Below are 22115 nucleotides of genomic sequence, written 5' to 3'. Positions count from 1 at the left end.
AGCTGAACTTGTGGCCAAAGCAAAAAAGCCACACACAGTGGCAGAGACATTAATATTACCAGCCTGCAAAGCCATTGTGAACAAAATGCTTGGCTCAGATGTGGTTAAAGAAATTGCCAAAGTTCCCCTCTCGGATAACACGATTGCCAGATGCATCGATGAAATGTCTGCAGACATTGAAAGTGTTGTTTTGGAAAAGATACGTTCCAGTGGGGAATTTGCATTGCAACTTGATGAGTTGAGGGACATCAGTGGACATGCTCAACTCTTGGCTATGGTGTGCTTTGTGGATGAAGACACCATCAGAGAAATTTTCCGTTTTTGCAAGGCACTGCCTGAAAAAAACAACAGGAGGGGAAATTTTTCGGGTTACGTCAGAGTATCTCGAACAAGGAGGACTTCAGTGGGACAACTGCGTGAGTGTCTGCACTGATGGAGCAGCAGCCATGGTCGGGCGCAGCAAGGGCTTCTTTAACAGAGTGAGAGAGAGAAACCCAGATGTTGTGATCACACTGCTTTCTGCACCGCGAGGCTCTTGTTGCTAAAACTTTACCAGCGGACCTAGCTGATGTGTTGAATGGTGTCATGCGTATGGCAAACTTTGTCAAAACAAGACCTCTGAAAAGCCGCTTATTTGAAACTTTATGTGAGGAGATGGGAGCGGAGCATAAGGCCTTATTGCTCCATACGGAGGTCCGCTGGTTATCTCGTGGGAAAGTACTGGCCCGCATGTATGAGTTGCGGGAGGAACTGAAAACCTTTTTAACTGATGAGAAGTGTGATGACGCAAAACTGCTTGCAAGTGACGAATGGTGTGCAAGGCTCGCATACATGGCAGAAATTTTTCAACACCTGAATGAACTGAATACTCGAATGCAAGGCCAAAACAAAAATCTGCTCACAAGCATGGACAAGATAAACGGATTCCGTTCAAAGGTCTCCCTCTGGCGACAACACCTGGAAAGGGACACTCTCGAAATGTTCTCCCTGACCCAAAAATGGCAAGGATATGTCGACACTGCTGCGTTGTGTGAAATAATAAGTGAACATTTGAAAACTCTTGAGGAGAAATTATCCTTTTATTTCCCCTCAGCCTCCACCGAATCTTTTGACTGGGTCAGGGACCCATATAGCTCAGCAGTAGTTTTCGGAAAGGACATGACTTTGCAGGAGCAAGAGCAACTGATGGAACTGAGACAAGACCGTATTTTAAAACTGAGCTATGCTGATCTATCTTTGGATAGTTTTCGGTTGACTGCTGCCAAGGACTTTCCAATCGTGGCAAACAGCGCCATCCCAACGTTGCTCCCATTTTCCACAAACTATCTCTGCGAGTTTGGCTTTTCAAGCCTAACTACCATGAAAACTGAAAAACAGACAGCGACTGACAGCAGTTGAGCAAGAGCTCCGTGTGTCCCTCTCATCGATTCCTCCCAGGATATCAGCTTTGTGTTCATCGAAACAGGCCCAGGTTTCGCACTGAGTGAGTATACCTCCAAGTCCTTATATTACATACTATGATAGGCTATGTACTGTTTAGTTTTGTAACATTTGGGATGGTGGTGTGCCGCAGGACTTTTTCTATGTAAAAAATGTGCCGTGGCTCAAAAAAGGTGAAAAAATACTGGTCTAGCTGATTAATGTTCACTGTTTCAATAAACAGGGCATCTATTTCAGGATTCACTTCATGTACTGTCTTTCCATGCTGTGCTTTGCCTGACATGCACATCTTTGCATAGTGGTTCTGCTTTCCACACTTGTGGCAGGATGCACCATATGCTGGACACTGCCTTGGCTTGTGTGATTTTCCACATTTCCTGCATGTGCTCCCTTGTCCCTTTTTCTGTGTGTATTGAACTGGCTGTTTTTGCCCTTTATTCCATGGTTGACTGTCCTTTTGTTTTCTCTTTTTTTATGCACTGCATGTACAGATCTCTCCTGGGACGCTTCACCCATTGCTTGTATTTGTGCTTTAGCAGTCTAAGCAGCATGACATGTCTATGGCCTTTTCTAATGTAAGATTTGGTTCTCTTAAAAGTCTCTCTTTCAAGCGCTCGTCATTCATACTGAACACAATCTTGTCTCTGATCATGTCGTTTTCCGAGACGCCAAATTCAGTCTTTACTGTTTCGCCTGAGCTCTGTCACATATTTCTCTATCATGATAGATTCTGACATAGGGTGCGCCCAAAACTGATGTCTTTCAAACACTGTTTTTCTTAGGTTGACAATAGGCTCTGAAAGCTGCTAGAATTTCTTCTACAGTCTCTTCTTCATCCTAGTCAATGTCAAGGGTGTTATACACTTCGAGAAATTACTCACCTAGTGCGTACAGTAAAATGGCTACTTTTACCTTTCCTTCCTTACGATGTGCGCCACTCGCGGTCATGTATATTTGGAAGCGTTGTTCCCATGTCTCCAATTTTCTCCCAAGTTGCCTGTCAGCACTAGCGGTGACCGTACACTGAAAAAAAAGTCTTTTGGGTTTACATAAAAAACATTATGCACATCGGTTGCACATATTAAAGTTATGTTTTCTAAAAAAAAATATGTTCAATATACTAAATTCTTTTGTTTAACAAACGTGACTTTTTATGTTAATGGAAAGCATTTCTTTCATGTTAAGGTTTGTTTAAAAACATGGTTGTTTGTTGTCTCGATCGAGACCATGCAAATAATTGCAGTGGAGGCTTTGTTTGGCTTTCGCCGGTTTTAATGAATCACCGTTGTCCACTGCTTCTCGCATGACCACCGACCAGCTTTTATCATCCAGAAACTGAATTAGCTCTGCATATGCCTCGGCATTTCTCTCCTCGCTTCCTCATAGTCGGCTGGCTCACAATTAAAATGGTGTCCTTTAGCCCTTGCAGCAGACGATGGCCCAAAATATTCGTCTCTCACAGTTCATAATTCTTTCGACCTCCGTCAAAAACTAGCAGAGACCAGCGGCTACTCGACCCGGCGGCTCGCCTGCTCATGGTGCTAGCATAGCATGCTAACTCTGATTAGACACGCTGTACGACGCGACTTTTCTCTCGGTGGTAAATCGCTGGGTAACTCTGAGCCCATAAGCTGTTAGCAGAGTTGGATTACACAGCGATTCTGGCGTGTATACTGGCCCAGTGCTAGACCGAAAAACAACCTCGGAGGAATAAGACACAGTGGAGCATCAATCTTGTCTCGACCGGAACACGAGTGAACAGACGAACGGAAGTTTTCGCCGTTCGAAGGGGGCGGGGTTTCCAAACAAAACTTCTTCATTCGTCCTTGACATAACTGAAACTTTTAGATTTTACATCCATCAAAATTAAAAGAATTCTACATGACTGAAATATGATCAGAGAAGTAACAAATAAATGTCATACATACGAAATACGTTTTTGTAAATTGTACAACCCCACCTCTACCCTTTTTACAGTGTAACGTAAACTGGTCCGTCTTCAGACGGTGGCTTGCCTTTCGTTGTATGTACGCCGCACGCGGCAGCTTAGCTTTTAGCTAGTAGAAAACTCCATTCTCGTTATTCAACTGCAGCAAAATTACGAACTGGACCGACTTCTGACACCATGTTGTGGATTTACGTGACCGGAAGACTCGACTTAACTGACGAATATACAGAGACTTGACTTTGACTGCATGCGAATACTTTATTAACGACAACCCGAGCTGCATACTGAACGCATGGTCGGACGAATCAGCCAACATAGTTACTCTACCTCCACATCATCAACTTCTGTATTAATATCAGTGCGCGTCACTATATACTACACTGATATCCGGCTGTTTTGTGTTTAGCTACATCTCTTTGACTCTGTTTCTAAGATAACAACGAACAAAAAAAGACATTAAGACATCAAATAATAGGAAAAATACGTTGTAGTAATAAAAGTCTATCATTTGCTGTGACGGTCCGGCAGGGCTGCCCCCCGATTTCGCTACATACAATACATTCAAGCTTGCATCTCCCTCGTAACGATATCCATCCATCCATCCATCCATTATCTTAACCACTTCCATGAATCTCTACGATGAACAGTTTAGTATAACTAGTGGGACCTCACAAACAAAAATCATATGATAGAATAATTAAATGATACCGACAGATAGTACATGAATAAGTAAAACTCTGTGTGTGTGTGTGTGTGTGTGTGTGTGTGTGTGTGTGTGTGTGTGTGGGCCCTGTGATGGCCTGGCGGCCCGTTCAGGGTGTCTCCCTGCCTGCCGCCCAGTGACTGCTGGAATAGGCTCCAGCATCCTCACGAACAGGAGAAGCGGTTTGGATAATGGATGGATGGAATTCATCTAAACAATCAAGTGTTGGTGTTTGCAATTTTCAGTCTACATCACCTCTACGTGACATTATGCATGTGTGATTTATATGTGTACGGATAATCACCGCCAGATGGTGCTATTAGGTTAGCAAAAACGGTGCCGCTTAGTGTTTCTCGGTACGCCATTGTTTCGTGTAGTGTAGGGTAGTGTAGTGTAATGTAGTGTAGTGTAGTGTAGTGTAGTGTAGTGTAGTGTAGTGTAGTGTAGTGTAGTGTAGTGACCACCCAATTTCCAAAGAAAGCATAACTTAAATTCAAATCAATTCCGCTGGGTATTGATAAGTTGCAAGGTTTTCACCCTGTTATTCCAGTTTATTCTGTCTCTTTTACACAACATGACACATAGTTAAGAATACTCTGTTAGCAAAACACAGCAGGTAAACACAAAAGCATGATTATACAGCCTGCCATGATCAACTACCCTTACCAGGCACCTTTTGGTGGTCCGTCTCGATTTTCTCATTTTCTGAAAGGCTTCATTAAAGTCCTGTTCTTTAAAATGCTTGATCATCACTTTGCTGAATGAGGAGGTCCGGTATTACCCATCTGTAAGGTCACTGGTTTCTCTCTCCAAGGTCTGACAAATGAACACGGTGCGATTCATAATTGTGTGTGTGTGTGTGTGTGTGTGTGTGTGTGTGTGTGTGTGTGTGTGTGGTGAAGTGCAAGGCAGGGGGCGTTCTGTGTCTCAAATACCTATATTTAGTCACACAACGTAAAGAAAACATTATGCATTGTTTACATCATGAAAAGAAGGGAAAAAAGTAGTTTTGGGGGCGGAGGAGCACACAGTGTTGCAACTTGTGATTTTGTTCATGTTTTCCATGCGTTCTGGCTAAGGATACTTAAGTGTGCATAAGGTATAAAGGTCATTGACTTCATTCTGCCAACTCTAACATTTCTTGTCCTCGTTTAGTCCCCCCCCCCCACACACACACACATACGCTGTGCATACGTTTGCCTTTCTCCTGCATCTCAAATAAGCCCATGCACCCTGAAGAAACATGAATATTAGCTACAGTCTTTGCAGGCTCGTGGAGCAGTAAGCCCTTGGTTCCCAACCTGGGGTCCGCGCACCCCTTAGGGGGGCGCCTGAGAGCCCAGGGGTGCGCGAGGCTTTTCTGCGGTTGTCAAACTGCACATGTTAAACAAAAGCATAATAGCTCACTTACAAGATTATTATTTTATACAAAAGTGTGTATATAAAAATATTTAAAAGATACACCCCCCCTCGTTTCTAAAATGTAGTTGGGTTACACTTAGTAACCACACCTCTGTGACCCGTCAGTCTGCGATATCAAACTGAGCGGGCGGTGTTGTCAGGTAGCTCCTCAGCTAGCAGCTAATGTTAGCTCGTCTTGGTTTGTTCCTGCAGTCAGCAGCGGCACTTTATGAATGAAACAACATGGCTGAGAAACGTAAAAGTGCGGATGATTCAGTGTCAAGAAAGAAAACAAGGCTTTATTTGGAGAGCAACCTTAACTTTGGTTTTATGGGAGGACAGGACAAGTCTCGGCCAGAATGTGTCATGTGTGGTGAGAAACTAGCTAACGACAGCATGAAGCCAAGCAAAATGAAACGACACCAAGAGACAAAACATCAAGAGACTGTTGGGGAAAGTCGGGGATTTTTTGAGAGGGAAAAGCAGGTGGCGCTATCAAGAAGCTCCGCCGGCATCAGAAAAGCATTTGAACGAGCAAGCAGTGATTTGCACAGAGCCACCGAGGCGTCATTTGAGTGTTGGCTAGTAATTGCCTAGGCTAAAAAGCCACACACTGTTGGAGAGCAGCTTATCAAACCCGCCTGTCTGAACATTGTAGAGAGGCTGTGTGGCCCACACGCGGTTGATTAAGTGAAACCGTCCCACTCCCTGACAACGCTGTCAAAGACAGAACTGATGGAATGGCTGGACATTGTCAGAACCAGCTGCACGAGAAGCTTAGGGATGTTCCCTTTGCCATGCAGTTGGATGAAACGACAACATTGTGAGACAAGTCCGTGCTCATCGTATTATGTTCAATATGTTGACGGTGATGACTTGAAACAAGACAATCTTATGTCTACCAATCTAACCACAACAACAACATGCTGGGATATTTTTATGGCTGTGGACTCCTATCTGTCATCCAACAATCTGCCCTACGAGAACCTTGCTACATGCTGCATGGGTGGGGCTGCAGCTATGATGAGCTTGCTGACCTTCAAGCCGACTCGGTGTCAAAGAAATATTTCCAGAACGGACACAAGAAGTGTTGGATGGTCAAAGGACACGCTGTTGCACCCAGACTGGCCAAACACACAGTTACCAGGGTTAATCTCCCATTCAGCACTACATACATGTCTGAGACAGCCTTCAGTGCCCTTGTAACAATAAAAACAAAAGCCTGCAACAGACTCGATGTACACCGGGACTTTAGGCTGGCTGTCACAAGCATCGCACCTGACATCCCATCCCTGCTCAAAGGCATTCAAGCCCAAGGTGGCCCCATTAGTTTCTGAATGAACAGGATGGCACAGACTCAGTAAAAAAAATGTAAGGAAGAAGTTATTGTTGTTGTGTGTGCCAAAATCACACACGCTGCCTGTCAAAAAAAAAAAAAAACCAAAACAAAACATAAACTGTTATTAGTTTATGAATGAACAGGACGGTAGACTCAGTAAAAATGTTACTGTTCAAGCCAAAATAACACATAGGCCTACTGTCTGCCAAAAAACAGTGTTCACAACTTTACATGATGTGCATGTGGATGTCAGATGTCAGATTACAACAGTACTAATATGTTATTGTTTCAGTGAGCCTGAGTCAGATGATAACAGTACAGATATGATGTTTCAATGAGCCTGAGTCAGAGGAAAACTAGTACTATGTTGATGTTTCAATGAGTCTGAGTCAGATGTCAACTGGCCTACTCTGCTGGGTTGTTAAAAAAAGGTGGAAAAAGCTATAATTGATGTTAATTTTTGCAAATAAATATTTGGAATGAATCCCTTTTCTCTTGGTGTGTGTGTGTGTGTGTGTGTGTGTGTGTGTGTGTGTGTGTGTGTGTGTGTGTGTGTGTGTGTGTGTGTGTGTGTGTGTGTTGTCTGTGTGTATGTGTGTCGGGGGTGGGGGGTCAGCTTTTCTTAGAAATAAGTAGGGGGGGGGGCTCCAAGGAAAAAAGGTTGGGAACCACTGCAGTAAGCAACGACCTGTTCCTCTCTTGTGTCCTTCTGCAGATGATGTATGCATTACCATTTACAAATGGAAACGATTCCACAGCGACAGAAACAAATGATGGGGCTTCGTCGATGAATTTTCCCTCCAGTACGTCAAAAGAGGGACCGCTGCTATTCGGGGCAGCCCGAGTCTCTGGAAAGTTATTTGGTGTGTCCATTAATCAATGCTTGTTATGTCTGCCCCGAGGAGGCCAGTAAATCAATACGTTGGCAGAATAAGTGTTGTGTCTAAATCCTTTCGTGTGCTGCGCTAAAGTGTACATACATGTTGTGTGTTGTGCATGCTTGTGTGGCAGCGTGCTCGCATCTTTTGCGTTTTTCCTCAGCGTTTTGATCAAAAGCTTTGCAAGTTATTAATGAGCGCTTTCAGCCTTGTTCATTTCCTAATCCTTTTTTTTTTTGTAATCGTGGTACGAATGAGCCTCGTGTCCGGAGTCGTACGTGTCCGCGTCCGCATTACCAAGAGCTCCTCCGTTCCCTTTGACTTTGATATCAGAGTTCACCATCAGCATGTTTGCTGAGCACACTGACGCTTCAAAGGCTGCAGCCTATTAGGAATGTGCTGTTAAACTGTAAACATGGAGAGAGGGCAATAAACTCCGCGGGGCAGGCGAAAACAAAGAGCGAGGGGAACATTTTTTCTTTCTTATACAGTTTACAAACCAACAGCTCGGTTCCTGTCGAAACGATAGACATCAGCGAGGATTTCTCATTCGGTTGAGCAACAATTCTAACACAATGTAGCACAATGGAATTTGACCTTTGACCCCCGCCCCCCATTTACGTTCCAGCCTTCCTCATCATATTAATTCTTGGAAAAAGAACCGGAGTTGAAACATGTCAGCCGCCTTTCGCAGTCACAGAGGAATGTTGGCCCGTCTTCAAAATGTTGTCAATCAGTACACTAGATAAGCGCACTAAGTTCATAAACAAGATTGATGGCACTGCATGCCGCCAGTTCCTGCACTGTATTTCCCAAGACAAGTTGTTCTGTCAAAAGCATCCATACTATCTCGCCAGCTAATTTCCTCTCTTCCTGAAAGGCTTATCTCTGCCCATGTCTCAACATGCTGAGGTGTTTTAACATAGCCCCTATCTAATTATCAAACGGCACAACAGCTGCATACTTTTTACCTTTGCATGCTGGAATGTGTGTGTGTGCGTGGGGGGGGGGGCAGTAGAGGTTGCATGAACATGGCGGGCAAATGTTTCGCAGCTGACACTCTAGCCACACTGTAAGTAGTCTGGTTGGCCATGTTAGGTAAGATTAGGTTAGGCACTTGTCAATTTCTCTTATGCACCCAGTGAATCACGTTAAACTGGAAGCCATCAGATCATGAGATAATCACTGGAATTGCTAACAAGTTGTAACGAGTTGTCCAGCACTGATAAGTCTAACATAATACACAATAACTACAGGACACTCAAAACAGGACCTTAACACTTACATCATCTACTCATTGATTGATGATACACTTTTTACTACTTTATTGATCCCCATGGGGAAATTCTTCCTCTGCATTTAACCCATCCTAGCTGTGTAGCTAGGAGCAGTGGGCAGCTGCTGTGCAGCGCCCGGGGACCAACTCCACTTCGTCTTGCCATGCCTCGGTCAGGGGCACAGACAGGAGTATTAACCCTCACATACATGTCTTTTTGTGTCGATAAGTCGACACAAAATCGACCAATACGTCGATACAAGATAATGGTGTGATACCCTATTACTTCCTGTCGGAAATTGGCCTTTTCACTTGCCCCCTAGGGCATGAAGCGGGGGCCGGGGCGGGGGGTGTCAGATCACAGTGTCAGCTGCAGAACAACAACCCTGGAGCAGGTAGGGACACATTGTCTTGTTCAAGGACATTACAGCTAGACAGATGCTTGTTGACCCAGAGAGGCTCGTATCCATATCTGCATGATAAAGAATGGGTCCCATCTACGCTATTTCTCTCTGCTATCCAGAAAGGGACAAAAAAACATGCATAAGCTTCATCACTGCAGCTTTCTTGCACCCACCCGCACACACACACACACACACACACACACACACACACACACACACACACACACACACACACACACACACACACACACAGGTATTTAGGATGCTTGGTTGGAGTTGAGCGCACCTCTGTGGTAGTCGACCCCGGGACTGATGACACCAGCACATTCTTTGTCATTGTCATATTCCTGCTGCACTGTGAAGTCTCATTGTCAGCATAGCACAACCACCCAAACCTGGTACAATTCACCATCTGGGACTCTCCTCTGTGTGTTATAGCTTGTGAGTGAGTATACGTGTTCATGAGGGGGGGTCCACAAAAAAAAAGCATGTCAGATAACAGAGGAGCTCACATGTCTATTCTCATCTTCATATCCTGCAGCATACCTCACAATAGTACATAAACAGCTGTTAGCTGAATCAGAGGCCATAGTGAAGCCAATTGTGAATGCCACATAATGTTAGTGAAGGTCTATCGCAGTACACAGGAATTTGAAATGGCATTAGCCGTTAATCCTGGAGAAACCTGTCCTAGTCACGTATATGGTTACATGTCCCTTTGAGAATGCTATCTATGTCAAGCATGCTCTTCATAGCGAGGAGAGAACAAGAGAATAGGCCACCCGAGAAAGCTGAACCCAGAAGAATGCAGCCGTGGCATTCATTAATGAAGAGCCCTCTTCTCTGTGGCGGGAGTCAGGAGGACGTGTGAAGCGGAGAGCACAGATAGGATGACCGGGAGAGAGAGAGGATTGGGAGGAAAGAGGGACGGACATTCCTAACCCTTCCCAAGATACTTCAGATGAACTCTTCATTTCTACAAATTAATTTGAAAACGCAAAAGCCCCCCCGAGCGAAACACTGTTTCAATGATCAAGTCAGGACGTGAGGTTCTTATATATTAGAATATTTATTGCTTTATGAAATGTTGCATGAATTAAAATTTTAAAAACCTTCATTTTGTTAGAAGTTCACAGAAATGTCTTTGTTTTGACGTCAACACTTGGTTGGTTGGGATACAGCTTGACATGACCGTGATTGTCAGCACATAACTTACAACGAACGTACATAAACTCTTTGGCATCCTGCTCACAGCACTATTATATCTAAAATAATACAAACATCTGTATAAAATATATAATAATAATTAACCTGTTTGTTAGTTCAAAGCTCACAGTAAACAAAACCAAAATGGTGTAGTTTTCAATTTTCATCCCCATGGTGATCAGACCAGCAGATACACCAAATCAGGAAACAGACACTTCAGACACACACACACACACACATACACACACACACACAAACATACTTTGAGAAAGGAAATAAAATTAGAAAAACTGATGAAATCAACGCCACACCACATCACCCTCCTGAACTGAACAAGGACTCCAGGTCTGTCTAAAACAATTTGGAAAGTAACCCCATACTGCCTTCCCTGTATATTACATTACATGTCTCTGTTCAAGTATTTCTAGGCCTGCATAGAGCCAGCTACTCGGGCTTAAGAAATATGACTAAGGGAACCATATAATGTAAATCAACTGTGTTTTAGCATTTTATGAGTCACTGAGCAAAAGGATGTTTTCCAAACAGCTCTGAGTTGCAGGAATGAAGTTACTCAGAATAACTGCAGGGGAGGGGAATGCGGGTCAGGAGTCCACAAAGATAACCTTGTCTTGACAATTTATCTAGAAGAACTGGAGACTTTAGTTAATTTTTGGGGAATGTGGAAACCAGATTAGATAAATGAAGCTTCTTACTCCATAGATTAAGAAAGGAGAAAAGCGGGGTAAATGGGGGGGGGGGGGGAAGCAGCAATTATATAAATATTTTGGCATACACTCTCTGAGAACATGTTGCCCTATTACAATCAACAATACTGTCTAAGTACCTCAAAAGATTCACATTTTGTCTCCCAGCTAGACGGTCTGCCTGCAGCTTCCCAGCTCGGTGAGATCGAGTGAGACAGAGCACAGCTATGCCTCATAAATGTGAGAACAGTCCATTTTCTTCACACATTGCCCTGTCTTTCTGCAACATTCCTGTCTTGAGTAACATTTTTGTCATGTTCAATCTCGCCAATCAACATCAACTTGCTCTGTCCATGGCTTCCGAAATGATTTACTTGTTCTTGTTCTTCTCTTCCAGGATTGGTTTTTGATTTTTTAAATGAAGATTTCCACTGCCTCAGACTCCAAATCATCCAGGCCTCTGAAGGGATTTAATGGCAACTTCTTTGATGCTGCCGTGTCTGGGAGAAATAACAATAAAAGAATGAATAACTAGATGAATGTTTTGCAGATAAACAATGGAAAATTGCAGCAGTTGCAACAGATACGGCAGGCTGCAGATGACTAAAGGTTAATGGAGATTTTCCACACCGGAAGAAACCATTTTGGTAAATGTGCTCAGTCAATAGATCTACATAACTTCCTAACCATACACATTCCAGGACCAGATTGTGAACCATGACCCAGACAGCTTATGTCTGATTGGCTGGTTAAGCTAAGGCCTGGTTAATCAATGCATATCCCATCCCTACTTGCAGTCAAGGTTGAGAATTTGTCTGTTGTGCATTTGAACATGTATCTTTATATATGTTCGTTTAGTTATGTGCAAACCTCTATGAGATATATGCATGGGTACTTAGTTCTGAGGACGTGTAAATGGAGGTAGGCAAGTTTTCTGTCACTCATGTACTAAATTCTCAACATTTTTGGGTTGTTGGCTATGCCACACACACACACACACACGCATGCGCATGCGCATGCACGCACACACCACACACAATCTAATAGACCACTTACCACTGGTGAGCTTAGTTCCAGTGGCTGGCTCCTTAGCCTTGGTTCCCTCTTCCTGCCGGTTGAGTGTTCCCGGTTCGGACTGGGCAGAGAACCGACGTGGTGGAATAGTCTGGTCATCTGACAGACTCTTGCCTTGAGGACAACATTGGGGAAACATCAATATATGTTGCTACCACAAAAGTTAATATATATTGATATATATACTAATATTTTACAGAAGGTTATCTTATATTGTAAGGAAATATGTCTGTATGAACTGCACTGTGTGTGCATGTGTGTGCGTGTGTGTGTGTGTGTTTGTAGTCGACAACAGGTAATGTTGGAAAAATAGTGGATGGACGCTTGAGTATTTTCCCTAGCATCAGGCCTGGTGCTGACTGACAACAACAACAAAACATTTATCCCTCACCTCTGCTCTTGGTGGTGCACTTGGCTGTGCTGATGGAGGGAGTAGAGGAGGCAGGTCGGAGAGGTGCTCCTGCGTTATTCAGGAGGATGGAGCGCAGACACTGCCCATCCTTCTTCCCTTGGTCCTGATGCAGCCGCTGGTGGAGGATCTTTATCACAGCATCCTTCTCCAGGATCTGAGCATAAAGTGCCCGAATCCTACAACAAGACAAAAGCAAAAAAACAAAAACAAAAACATGAGGACTAAGTAAAATTTTCTTCCTGAAAGGATAAGATGCTAAAATCCTAAAAATCCTAAATTGGCTCTTGTGAATTTAGTTAAAATAAATTTGCATTTGAAATGTAACAAGGGCACTGATCTGTGATGAGCTGTAGTGAATATTAAATATGTCACTCGTAAAAATCTAAATTAACAAACACTGGGGATCAATTAAGACATTGCACCTGTTTTCCATTTCTTGATTCCTGTAATCAGCAACTGGCAGGTCCTCATTGAAGCTGTTGTTGGAAGAGTGGCAGGGGGAGTGGTTAATGATGGTGGTGTCTCTGTGAAAGACAGGAGATAGTGTTAGGATTTGGCCTACAGAATGAATGCAATTTTACACTACTCCATAAACACTGGTCTTGACCGCCAACCCCTTTAAATGCTGGTTGATGCATAGTATAAAATTCTACTCTACTGGAATTTCCTTGGTGCAAGTAAAGTTTCTCAGTGCTCATTCTGTTAGCCAATGCTGGATAAAAAACTGACCTCTGGGCAGCAGCTGTGGCAGCCACTTCCATCGCAAACTGCCTCATAGTGCTCTCCTCCAGGTATTTCTGCTCCCAACGCACCATGTCGGCCTCGAGTGCTAGGATACGCTCCTCACGCTCACGCAGACGCTCATGAAGAGAGCTTACCGTCACTCCCGGTGGTTGGGATTGCCTCTGTGATGGAGAAAAAGAGGACAGAGAGAGCGAGAGAGCGAGAGAGAATAAGTGCGGTTAAGTTACGATAAATACTGAAACACTGGTGATAATGGCCTAAAGCTAGGGCACAGGCTTATATGAGAGACAATGATGAGATTCACATACTGTAATGTATGTTTGATCTGACAGAAAAAAGGAACAACCATGGAGGCGTTGGTTGCTTTCATTTACCTGCTGGGCCCTCAAACTCCTCAGCTCTTGCTCTAGACGTGTTCGTAGCCTCATCTCCAGGCTCTCCCTCTTCTCACAGGTGGCCTGCAGCTGAGCCAAGGCACTCTGGAGCCGCTCCACCTTCTCCACATAGGCCCTCTTCCTCCTCAGTTCCTCCTCAAGCTGACGGCCACGGCCACGGGCCGCCTCCAAGGCGTCCTCCAGCTGTTCCGCTTTCAGGCCCTGCTCCTTGGCTGTGGCCTGTAGGCGCTCCAGCTCCCGCTCAACTCGCTCGCGCTCATTGTTCTGCTCTTCATCTGAGGAAAGGAGAGTGAAGGATAGAAGAAAAGAGATTTGTTTTGTTTTAGGTTTAATCAGACACACACAAATTCTTAGGAGTTGTAGGTGTCAACATGACAGAACATCAAAATATGCTAAAAGTCAAAGCATTTTGAAAATAACAAGCCAAGATACAACTGGGGGTGAGGCGCAGTCTTTTCAAAGCTACTTTGAGCACTTGCAGAGACACAAAGAAAATAAAGTCCATCGCCATCAATTCCTCATTTCTCCTTGCGAAGTCTAAATCCACTAATAAGTCCCAGGATTCCTACATCATGGCTGATGGTCCTCGTTTACCCAGGCACTCATGGAATGCCGAGAGGAGGAGGGAAGAGGAAGGGGGAAGTCCGCCCTATCCGTTTGACCCACATAGTCCAGAACATTCCTCACCAAGGCCACATGGACACCTTCACTCTGCACAAGTCCTGGCTCTTCGATGGACAATATAAATCCAACTAACAGCAGGTGGAGGAACCTCTTTTTTTAACTACCTGACATCTTTTAGTTTATAACCACTTGAGTTTCCCTTCCTCCTTCCCTTTCGAGGAGTTGGATTGAATTCCCAATTATTAAGCCCTTACCAAATAAGCAGAGGTTACGCAAGTGAAATTCTTGCATGCAGGATGTGCTTAGTTACCAAAGGCCCCATGCTAAGCTCCAATCCATTCAAGAGTGCTGATCATGAAGTAGGGGAGATACAAAGCCTGAGAGAGGAATCTAACTAGGCAGGTTGCCATACATACTTACTTTGCTCAAGGAGTTTAGCCATGATGTGCTGGTTGTGGTCAGCAGCCTCAACCTCTTTTGCAACATGCGTTCTGGCATTTTCTAGATTTTCTGTAATTCAAAATAGTTCCAAAGTTGGAATGAATTGCGACAACAAATTGTAGAAAACTCTGGGTCAGCAACACAAACTGTTGCTGAAAATATGGCTGACTCCTCCTGGCTGGCATCTAATGGCTTTCGAGAAAATAGTCTGTACCTCTCAAATCTCTGTTGAAGTCCTGCAGCCTCCGGATCTCGGCTACCAGTCTCCTCCTCAGTGTCTGTTCCAGGTTTTCTCTCTTACTGCTGCCCTGCACCAAGGTCTCATAGGCCTCAGAGATATGTTGGATCTCCTCTTCCAACTGAAAAAGAAAATTGGAGAAAAGTGTAAAAAAATGGAGAGAAGGGAAAGAGGAGAAAGAAAAAAGTGGGAAAGAGAAAGCAGGAGGAAGGTAAAAGATAAAGGCAAGAAGAGCGGGATCTCTGGTTAACCCACTTTACACTTCAAAGATGAGAAAGATTGTCAACTTACATTGCTACGGTTCATAGATACACATATTGACACATATACAACTGTATGTATACAGTACAAACAGTGTGCACTGTGTGCGTCGATAATCCTGAGAAGGAATTTAAAACCACACCACTCCCTGTGAGACTGATTTATATCTGCATTCCTCAGGGCTAACAGTCCTAGTACCAGGTGTGAGTGCACAAACACAAATGTGCACGTACCCAACATACCACAGAGTATGATGGCACACACATACACACACACACAAAACACAAAGACACACAAATGCAGAGGCCTGAGAAGGTTGCCAGTGCAGGGAAGGTGTGCATGCCTGTGCCTGGGTTGTGGAAACTACTAAGAGACGCCCACCATTACAGCAGTCACACAGGCATGTTTACTCAGGGCTGTGGCCAGTGAAGAAAACTTTCCAACCCTGGCAATTATCATTCTTTAAGGCTGAGACAAGGCAAGGGCCGGGTGATGTAATTCCAGCCAAGAGCTGAGGATTTTACACAGACAGTTTTAACTGTTAAACTGATTTTCTTGAATGTTAAATGAAAAAATTCATTCTTGTTGAATTGGAGTGCAAAGATTAGATTGGGGGACAAAATTGAAAGCCAAGGAAGAAGTGTTATGAAGTACTTTAAAAATTAAAGAATTGAGTGAAAGTCTGGTTGGGTCACAGTAAAAAAACTAAAAAAAACTCACTTTTTACAAAATAGCCTGGCACATCCACTCTCTCTCCTTGCTCCTCTCTTACCACCCCCCTCCTCAGCTGTGAGGGGGGTCACAACCCAATTGACTGCTGTTTGACAAGCCCTGGATTAGGCTAAAAATCTATGGCCTCCCTGCAACAAAAGCACGCACGCATGCACACACATACAAACACACACACACACACACGCACGCACGCACAAGCACACTACCAAAAGCACACAGAAAGACAAACACACACACACACACACACTACACCGTGCCCTCCTCTAGATCAGCGAGACAATGAGGGGAGTGTGGACACAGTAGCAGTCTGTGGCCTCTGTTTGCGATTCTGTGACATGTGAGGTCGCAGCTGCTGCTCTCATCTGTCCAGCATATAGATGAGGAAGTGTGCCAGTGGTTGGATGTTTTAGGGACAACTGTTAACTAGGCTTGTGTTTCCTTGACAGGTGGCAATAGCTATGAAGAACATGGTGTTGGACCAACTGACAAAGTGACTGAAATGAATGAATTTCGGGTATCTCTCTCTCTCTCTGCGTCCCTGGGACAGCCAATCAGATTCAAATGAAGTTTCAACCCGTTTTAAGCCACTGTTTTTAACTTTTCTCTTCGGAGATGAGAGGTTTCTTGCCATGTATGTTAAGCTTATTAGATGTAATCAAAGTCTCTTGAGAAAAACTCAAACCAAAACGACTATTAAAATTGCTTAATTTCCCTACTAAGATCATTAAATGATCATGTGGTGGAATCTCACCAGGTACAGATTACACTTTTCAATACATGATGTGAAACCCAAGTCTACAGTGACCCAGTGGGATAGTCCCCCTTTACCTTCTGGATGCGGCCAGTCTTCTCCTGGTATGCCGCCAGCTCCTGTCTCAGTCTCTCGTTTTCCATCAACAACAGTTCCATTTGGTTGGGCTCCTCCAGACCAGCAGAGGGCAGACTGTTGAATGTGTTGTAGCAGGACATCTCACCTGGCTGGCCAGGCTGGGCATAGCTGGAAAAGGGACAATGTTGAGTGATAATGAGTTGCAATGTTGTATTTATGTACGTGAACTTTTTAACGAGACCCAGCTGACTCATAATGAAAGGTATAACCGTTTGTAACTACAAACTGGTAAAAAAATTATACTTAAAATACACAAGAGTAAAATCGGTGTGGGGAAAGGACTAAAATTGAACGTGGCATGTGAAATATCACATTAACCCTTATCCCCTCTTCTTGTCTATCAACACACAGGCATGTTGGCTCCAGTGGGTTGGAAGAATGTAAAAACCTATATGAGGAACATACTTTCTTAAAAGCATCCCAAGTATCACAAGCAACTGGAACTACCCTGTTGCAGCAATGCAAAGCATTACAGACACTACCTAGCTAAACTCCACCTACAATGTGAGACTTCTACTGAAAATATGTATGCCCTTACGCATGCTGCAGTGTGATTCACTGTGTTAAGTATGTGTTTACGCATGAGACTTGATGATACAGTCCTGGAAGTCTTTTACAAGAAAGACGACACCCGTATAAAACTGGAATACGGGATATGATGCAATGTTTCCCAACATAGTTGTGATTCAGAAAGTGGAAAACACCTCAAAAATAGGCAAAAACAAACAAAAATAATCCCAAACACACACACACACACAAAATAACACGAGGTACTGTTATTTTGTGTATGTGTGTGCCTGTGTTATATGCCTACTAGTCCTAAATCCCCTTTGTACCTATGCTGCTGTGCCTGCAGTGGTTCCTGAACATGGTGAGGAATAAATCCTTGGCCTTGGATGGGGGCTGAGTACTCTGGCGGTGGGCTGCGCTTGTCCTGGCTCTGACCCATGCTGTGGGGGCTATGCTGGGTATAGTAATCCACCTCTGGGTAGCTGTGAGAGGAGCTCTTCATGGCCTCTGCTTTGGCCCTTGCATTGTTCCTCTCCAGAGACATCTGCATGAGGCGCTCGCTGAGTGAACGCACATGGCCGCGTTTCACGTCTATCGAGTCTACCTCCTCGTGGAAGTCTCCCTCATGTATGAGGGCTCCCTCTTGGAGCGTTTTGAAGGGGCCCGCTGCCACCAGTTGTGCAGTTGTGACCCAGTGAGAGGCTAAGTACTGGGACTGAGCTTTGGCCTGCTCGTAGGTTGGCAGCTCCTCACCGTGCAGCTGGTAGAGCTGGTAGCTGCTCTCTGAGTGCTGGTAGTCTCCCTGGTGTTCCTGGCCCTGGGGCTCCTGCCTTGCGGACAGCTGAGGAAACTGTGGGTCTTCCTGGGTGAGGCTCTCAAGAGAGGAGCGAGGACTTCTAGCGGCGTCCCCTCCACTGCCTGGCCCGCTGTTGTTTCCGCTGCCTCCACGCAGGGCCTGCTGCTGGATGGCTAATAAGGTGCGAGTGTCTGTGGGGTTTCCATAGCGGAGCTGCTCCTGGATGAGCCGGTGCAGTACCGTGCCTGACGGTTCCTCGGTGGACGACATACTGGATTGTGGACGTTACTGTTATTGTCGCTGTTGAACAGCTAAATTGTGGATCAGTTGCTAAGGATTCTGGAGCAAGCCGTGAACCTGAAAAGATAACAAAATGAATTATTTAATTGGCAGGGGGAATAAACTGGGACTGAGTCACTGTGACAAGTGTGCATGAAATTAGATTCCAACGACACTGGTTTACTTTTGCAATCTTTTCATTTTGCAGTCAGCATCTCAGATAAACACGCACTGCTGTGGTACGAGAAACATTCAAAATGATTTAAAAAAAGATTTACAAATACAATATTTTTTTCTTTATAAGAGACATAACTTGCAACACATCTCCGTCTAAATTGGCGTATTGTTTGGTTCGGGTTGTAAGGTTATCAACCGAGTCACGGTGTCCGTCTACTCTCGTCACCGAACAGCGACAGTCGGGGGTGTGTGGGGAGATTTTCTATTACAGGCAAAAGAAAAATGCCTGCGTCAAAAACAATTCCAATCTCACGGGGGAGCAAAAGCGCGCACAACTTCAACAACACTAAAATGACCAATTCTAACTTTTCAAACAACTTCTCGTGCGAAATGAGGAGGAAAAAAGAGAGAAAATATTCACACGATGCGCGTAAAGTGACAAACACGCTACGTATTCAAGTGTCATTAGCTCGTTCTTACCCGTTCACGCTCTCATCCCCGGCGGACGCCTTTTCCGCTCGAAACAGTTAAAAACAACAACGGTAATAATAATAATAATAATCCACTATTTCCAAAATGTATTCTCAAATACAATTCGTTCTCGTCCTCCTTTCTCCCCCCCGCATTTGACTGAATCCGACGAGCTGACTGCCGTCCGCGTTTGCTGTTGCCTCCTCTGAAATGGTCGGGGAGGGAGCAGGCGGCGGTAATAAGGAACCGAGGAGGGACGGAGGTCGGTATGCCGGGAATGTAAAGAGCGAACTCCCTCGGGGATCAAACGCGTAAAACCGCGCTCAGGGAGGCGGGGGGGGGGGCGGGCTGTGGCCTTAGGAGAAAAAAAACCCGCAACGTTCTTTTACTACCACGAGGAGATGAAGTTTTATAAGGCATTTTTTTCCCCCGAGTGGAAAATATTTGGGATGAATAAAATCGATTAGTACGGCAAACTTGCGGCGTGTTCGTGTGCATGCTTCACGGTCACGGATGCGGGTATGGATTCGCACCGGGACGAGGGTCGCGCTGAGGGGGGCTCCCATAGGCTGTCAGAATCAGCGATGGCGGTTTGACTCCATTTTTGCCTGTTTTGTCGGATCCCGCATCATATGTTGAGCATAATGGTGACTCTTTTCATTTAGAGGCGTGTGTGTGTGTGTGTGTGTGTGTGTGTGTGTGTGTGTGTGTGTGTGTGTGTGTGTGTGTGTGTGTGTGTGTGTGTGTGTGTGTGTGTGTGTGTGTGTGTGTGTGTGAGAGAGAGACAGAGAGAGACAGAGAGCGAGAGAGAGAGACAGAGAGAGACAGAGAGAGACAGAGAGCGAGCGAGCGAGAGCGAAATCCTCTGTAACCATCACACTACATGGTGCAAAACATTAACAGAGCAATGCCATAAACAGAGCAATGTCGTACAAAAGCACACGCTGAACCTTCTTCCCCCTCCTAACGAAAAACATAAACTTTATTGATTTGAATTCTGTTACATATTTCAGCTGCTTTCTGTCTTTTATGTTGCTGGAGCAAATCCTACAAACCCAGACCTTAATACAAGCAGCTAGTATGGTATTGAAAGAGCCATTTTAGTTGGATTTGGATGAAGAGATAAACTTAGCCAAGAGCGAGGGAGCAAGCTTTTATGACATGCTTTATTTTTGTCTTTAGGTATTTATTGCTTGTTTGGACTTTATAGTTGCATGGAGAACTTTAAAAGGGTAATCCTGAAATTCAATTTGGGCTCTTTAAATAGCAGAGATCTTAGTCATAACGGCCTAATGGTGTTTGTGGAATGCATTGTGTGAGAGAGAAAGAACTATAATATCCACCAGGCTTGTCTTTGCATCGTCCCCGTTTCGACTCTACATGTACAAAGTTTAAAAAGGAAAACACACACATAGGTATAGAAAATAGAAACACACAAACCCAACAGATGACAAGAAAGATGCAAACTAAGCAGAGATAGCCGGTGTATGTGACTCAACAAACCAGAGCACTTTATATGTGGTCATTGGCCTCGGGCCAACTGTCTCATTAAGCCTAAAAAAATCTATAGAGCCAACAACAAATTAGTATTGAATTTTTCATCATATGTGCCCCAAATCGTGATTGTTTTCAATCTCTTTCAATCTCCTCACTCAAATATACCCCACACATGCACGCACATACGCGCGCACACACACACCCACACATCCCAGTCATGTGTCATGTTTCAGACAGTGAGTATTCATATACAGACATTTTTGCTCCCATCTAAACAATATGGCTCTTCAGGCGACATTCTTACAAGAGATGACTGGTCAGCAAAGTGGAACATGAGTATTTCCTCTTCAAATATAGACTGCAAAATGCCACCGTCCCCATGTTTTAAAAAGCCTCGCCATGTCTTTTGGCACCACCTCACTACTTCCTCTACTCCTCAGTGTGTGTGTGTGTGTGTGTGTGTGTGTGTGTGTGTGTGTGTGTGCGTGCGTGCGCGCGCGCTCACACACTCTGCTGACCCTTGCTCTAGTCTCTTTTGGTGGACAACGCCTCTGGCCATTTGCCCTCCATTGTATGACACTTCCTGTGAGTATCCAAAGGAATGCAAGGCTGACCCTTTGAAAATTATGGACAATCTAAACAACCCATTACAGCAGATGGACATCCAAAAAGGATTTACTACAAAAATTCCTGTATCTCTATGTGGACGCTGCACCCTTAAATTGGACGAACTATATCCCACGTGTTACATCCGGAACCTTGTTTATGTAAGGGAATAGTGGCATTTAGGATAGTGAAAGACTTTTTTTTTTAAAGCTCAGTTCTTTGTTGTTATATACAGCGGGATCTTTTTGCCTCTGCGGTTTTGGTGGACGGATGAAAACAATATAGGACAACAGTGACAGCATTCAAACTACCAGTTCCGCAATTGCAAATGGTCTGACCCTAAATTGGTCGCTGCTATCTTAAGTTCAGCATAAAAATATCTTTGTTAAAGGGCTGACAAAATGATGGAGCCGGGAACTATGTACTTGTATGTGAGCGTTGTTAAAAGGAAAGCTAGTCCTTAAAGACATACACTTGCAGTTTCGGTAAATACACCTTTTAATCAGACTACCCTTCCAGCCAGGACGCTGATGCTAAATTCACCATGTGCAACTAGCATACAGTTCAATCTAGCTACAATAATCCGTCACCTCATATCTTTGAATATGAGCCGCATGACTACTGTTTTTCTCAAAGTGAGGAAATCAGCAATGCTGCAAATCTTTTTTCT

General features: G+C 44.3%; 1 protein-coding gene and 1 long non-coding RNA gene across 3 annotated transcripts; one reads left to right on the top strand and one right to left on the bottom strand.

The window, feature by feature from the left end:
* The first annotated feature begins 1346 nt into the window (after window positions 1–1346).
* LOC130123572 (uncharacterized) lies at window positions 1347–11807 on the top strand. The gene is made up of 4 exons (XR_008811335.1): window positions 1347–1483; window positions 7547–7694; window positions 11468–11539; window positions 11697–11807. It is a non-coding gene; the product is annotated as an uncharacterized LOC130123572 (long non-coding RNA).
* amotl2b (angiomotin like 2b) lies at window positions 10435–19553 on the bottom strand. Of its 2 annotated transcripts, XM_056292781.1 has the most exons (11): window positions 19352–19553; window positions 17946–18772; window positions 17049–17217; window positions 15204–15348; window positions 14969–15058; window positions 13904–14199; window positions 13515–13690; window positions 13208–13309; window positions 12765–12961; window positions 12356–12487; window positions 10435–11799 (listed from the first exon to the last, which is right to left on the bottom strand). In XM_056292781.1, exons 2-11 carry the CDS (start codon window positions 18683–18685, stop codon window positions 11714–11716), a joined length of 2133 nt encoding a protein of 710 aa, XP_056148756.1. In that variant the 5' UTR covers window positions 18686–18772; window positions 19352–19553; the 3' UTR covers window positions 10435–11713. The 2 variants fall into 2 exon arrangements, with proteins under 2 accessions (XP_056148756.1, XP_056148757.1); XM_056292782.1 differs by lacking the exon at window positions 14969–15058.
* Between the last annotated feature and the right edge of the window lie 2562 nt (window positions 19554–22115).

Source organism: Lampris incognitus, chromosome 14 (assembly GCF_029633865.1).
Source record: "Lampris incognitus isolate fLamInc1 chromosome 14, fLamInc1.hap2, whole genome shotgun sequence".
Classification (NCBI taxonomy): Eukaryota; Metazoa; Chordata; class Actinopteri; order Lampriformes; family Lampridae; genus Lampris; species Lampris incognitus.
Note: the sequence above shows the minus strand (reverse complement) of the source record. Positions and strands in the feature narration are given on the sequence as shown.

Bases quoted from the DNA above. Each gene is read 5' to 3' on its own strand.
- amotl2b (XM_056292781.1), bottom strand. From the start codon at position 18,685: ATGTCGTCCACCGAGGAACCGTCAGGCACGGTACTGCACCGGCTCATC. The intron at 15,059-15,203 runs GTACAGACTATT...TTTGAATTACAG, and splicing joins CTTCAACAGAGATTTGAGAG to AAAATCTAGAAAATGCCAGA. The intron at 12,962-13,207 runs GTGCAATGTCTT...GTCTTGTTGTAG, and splicing joins AATCAAGAAATGGAAAACAG to GATTCGGGCACTTTATGCTC.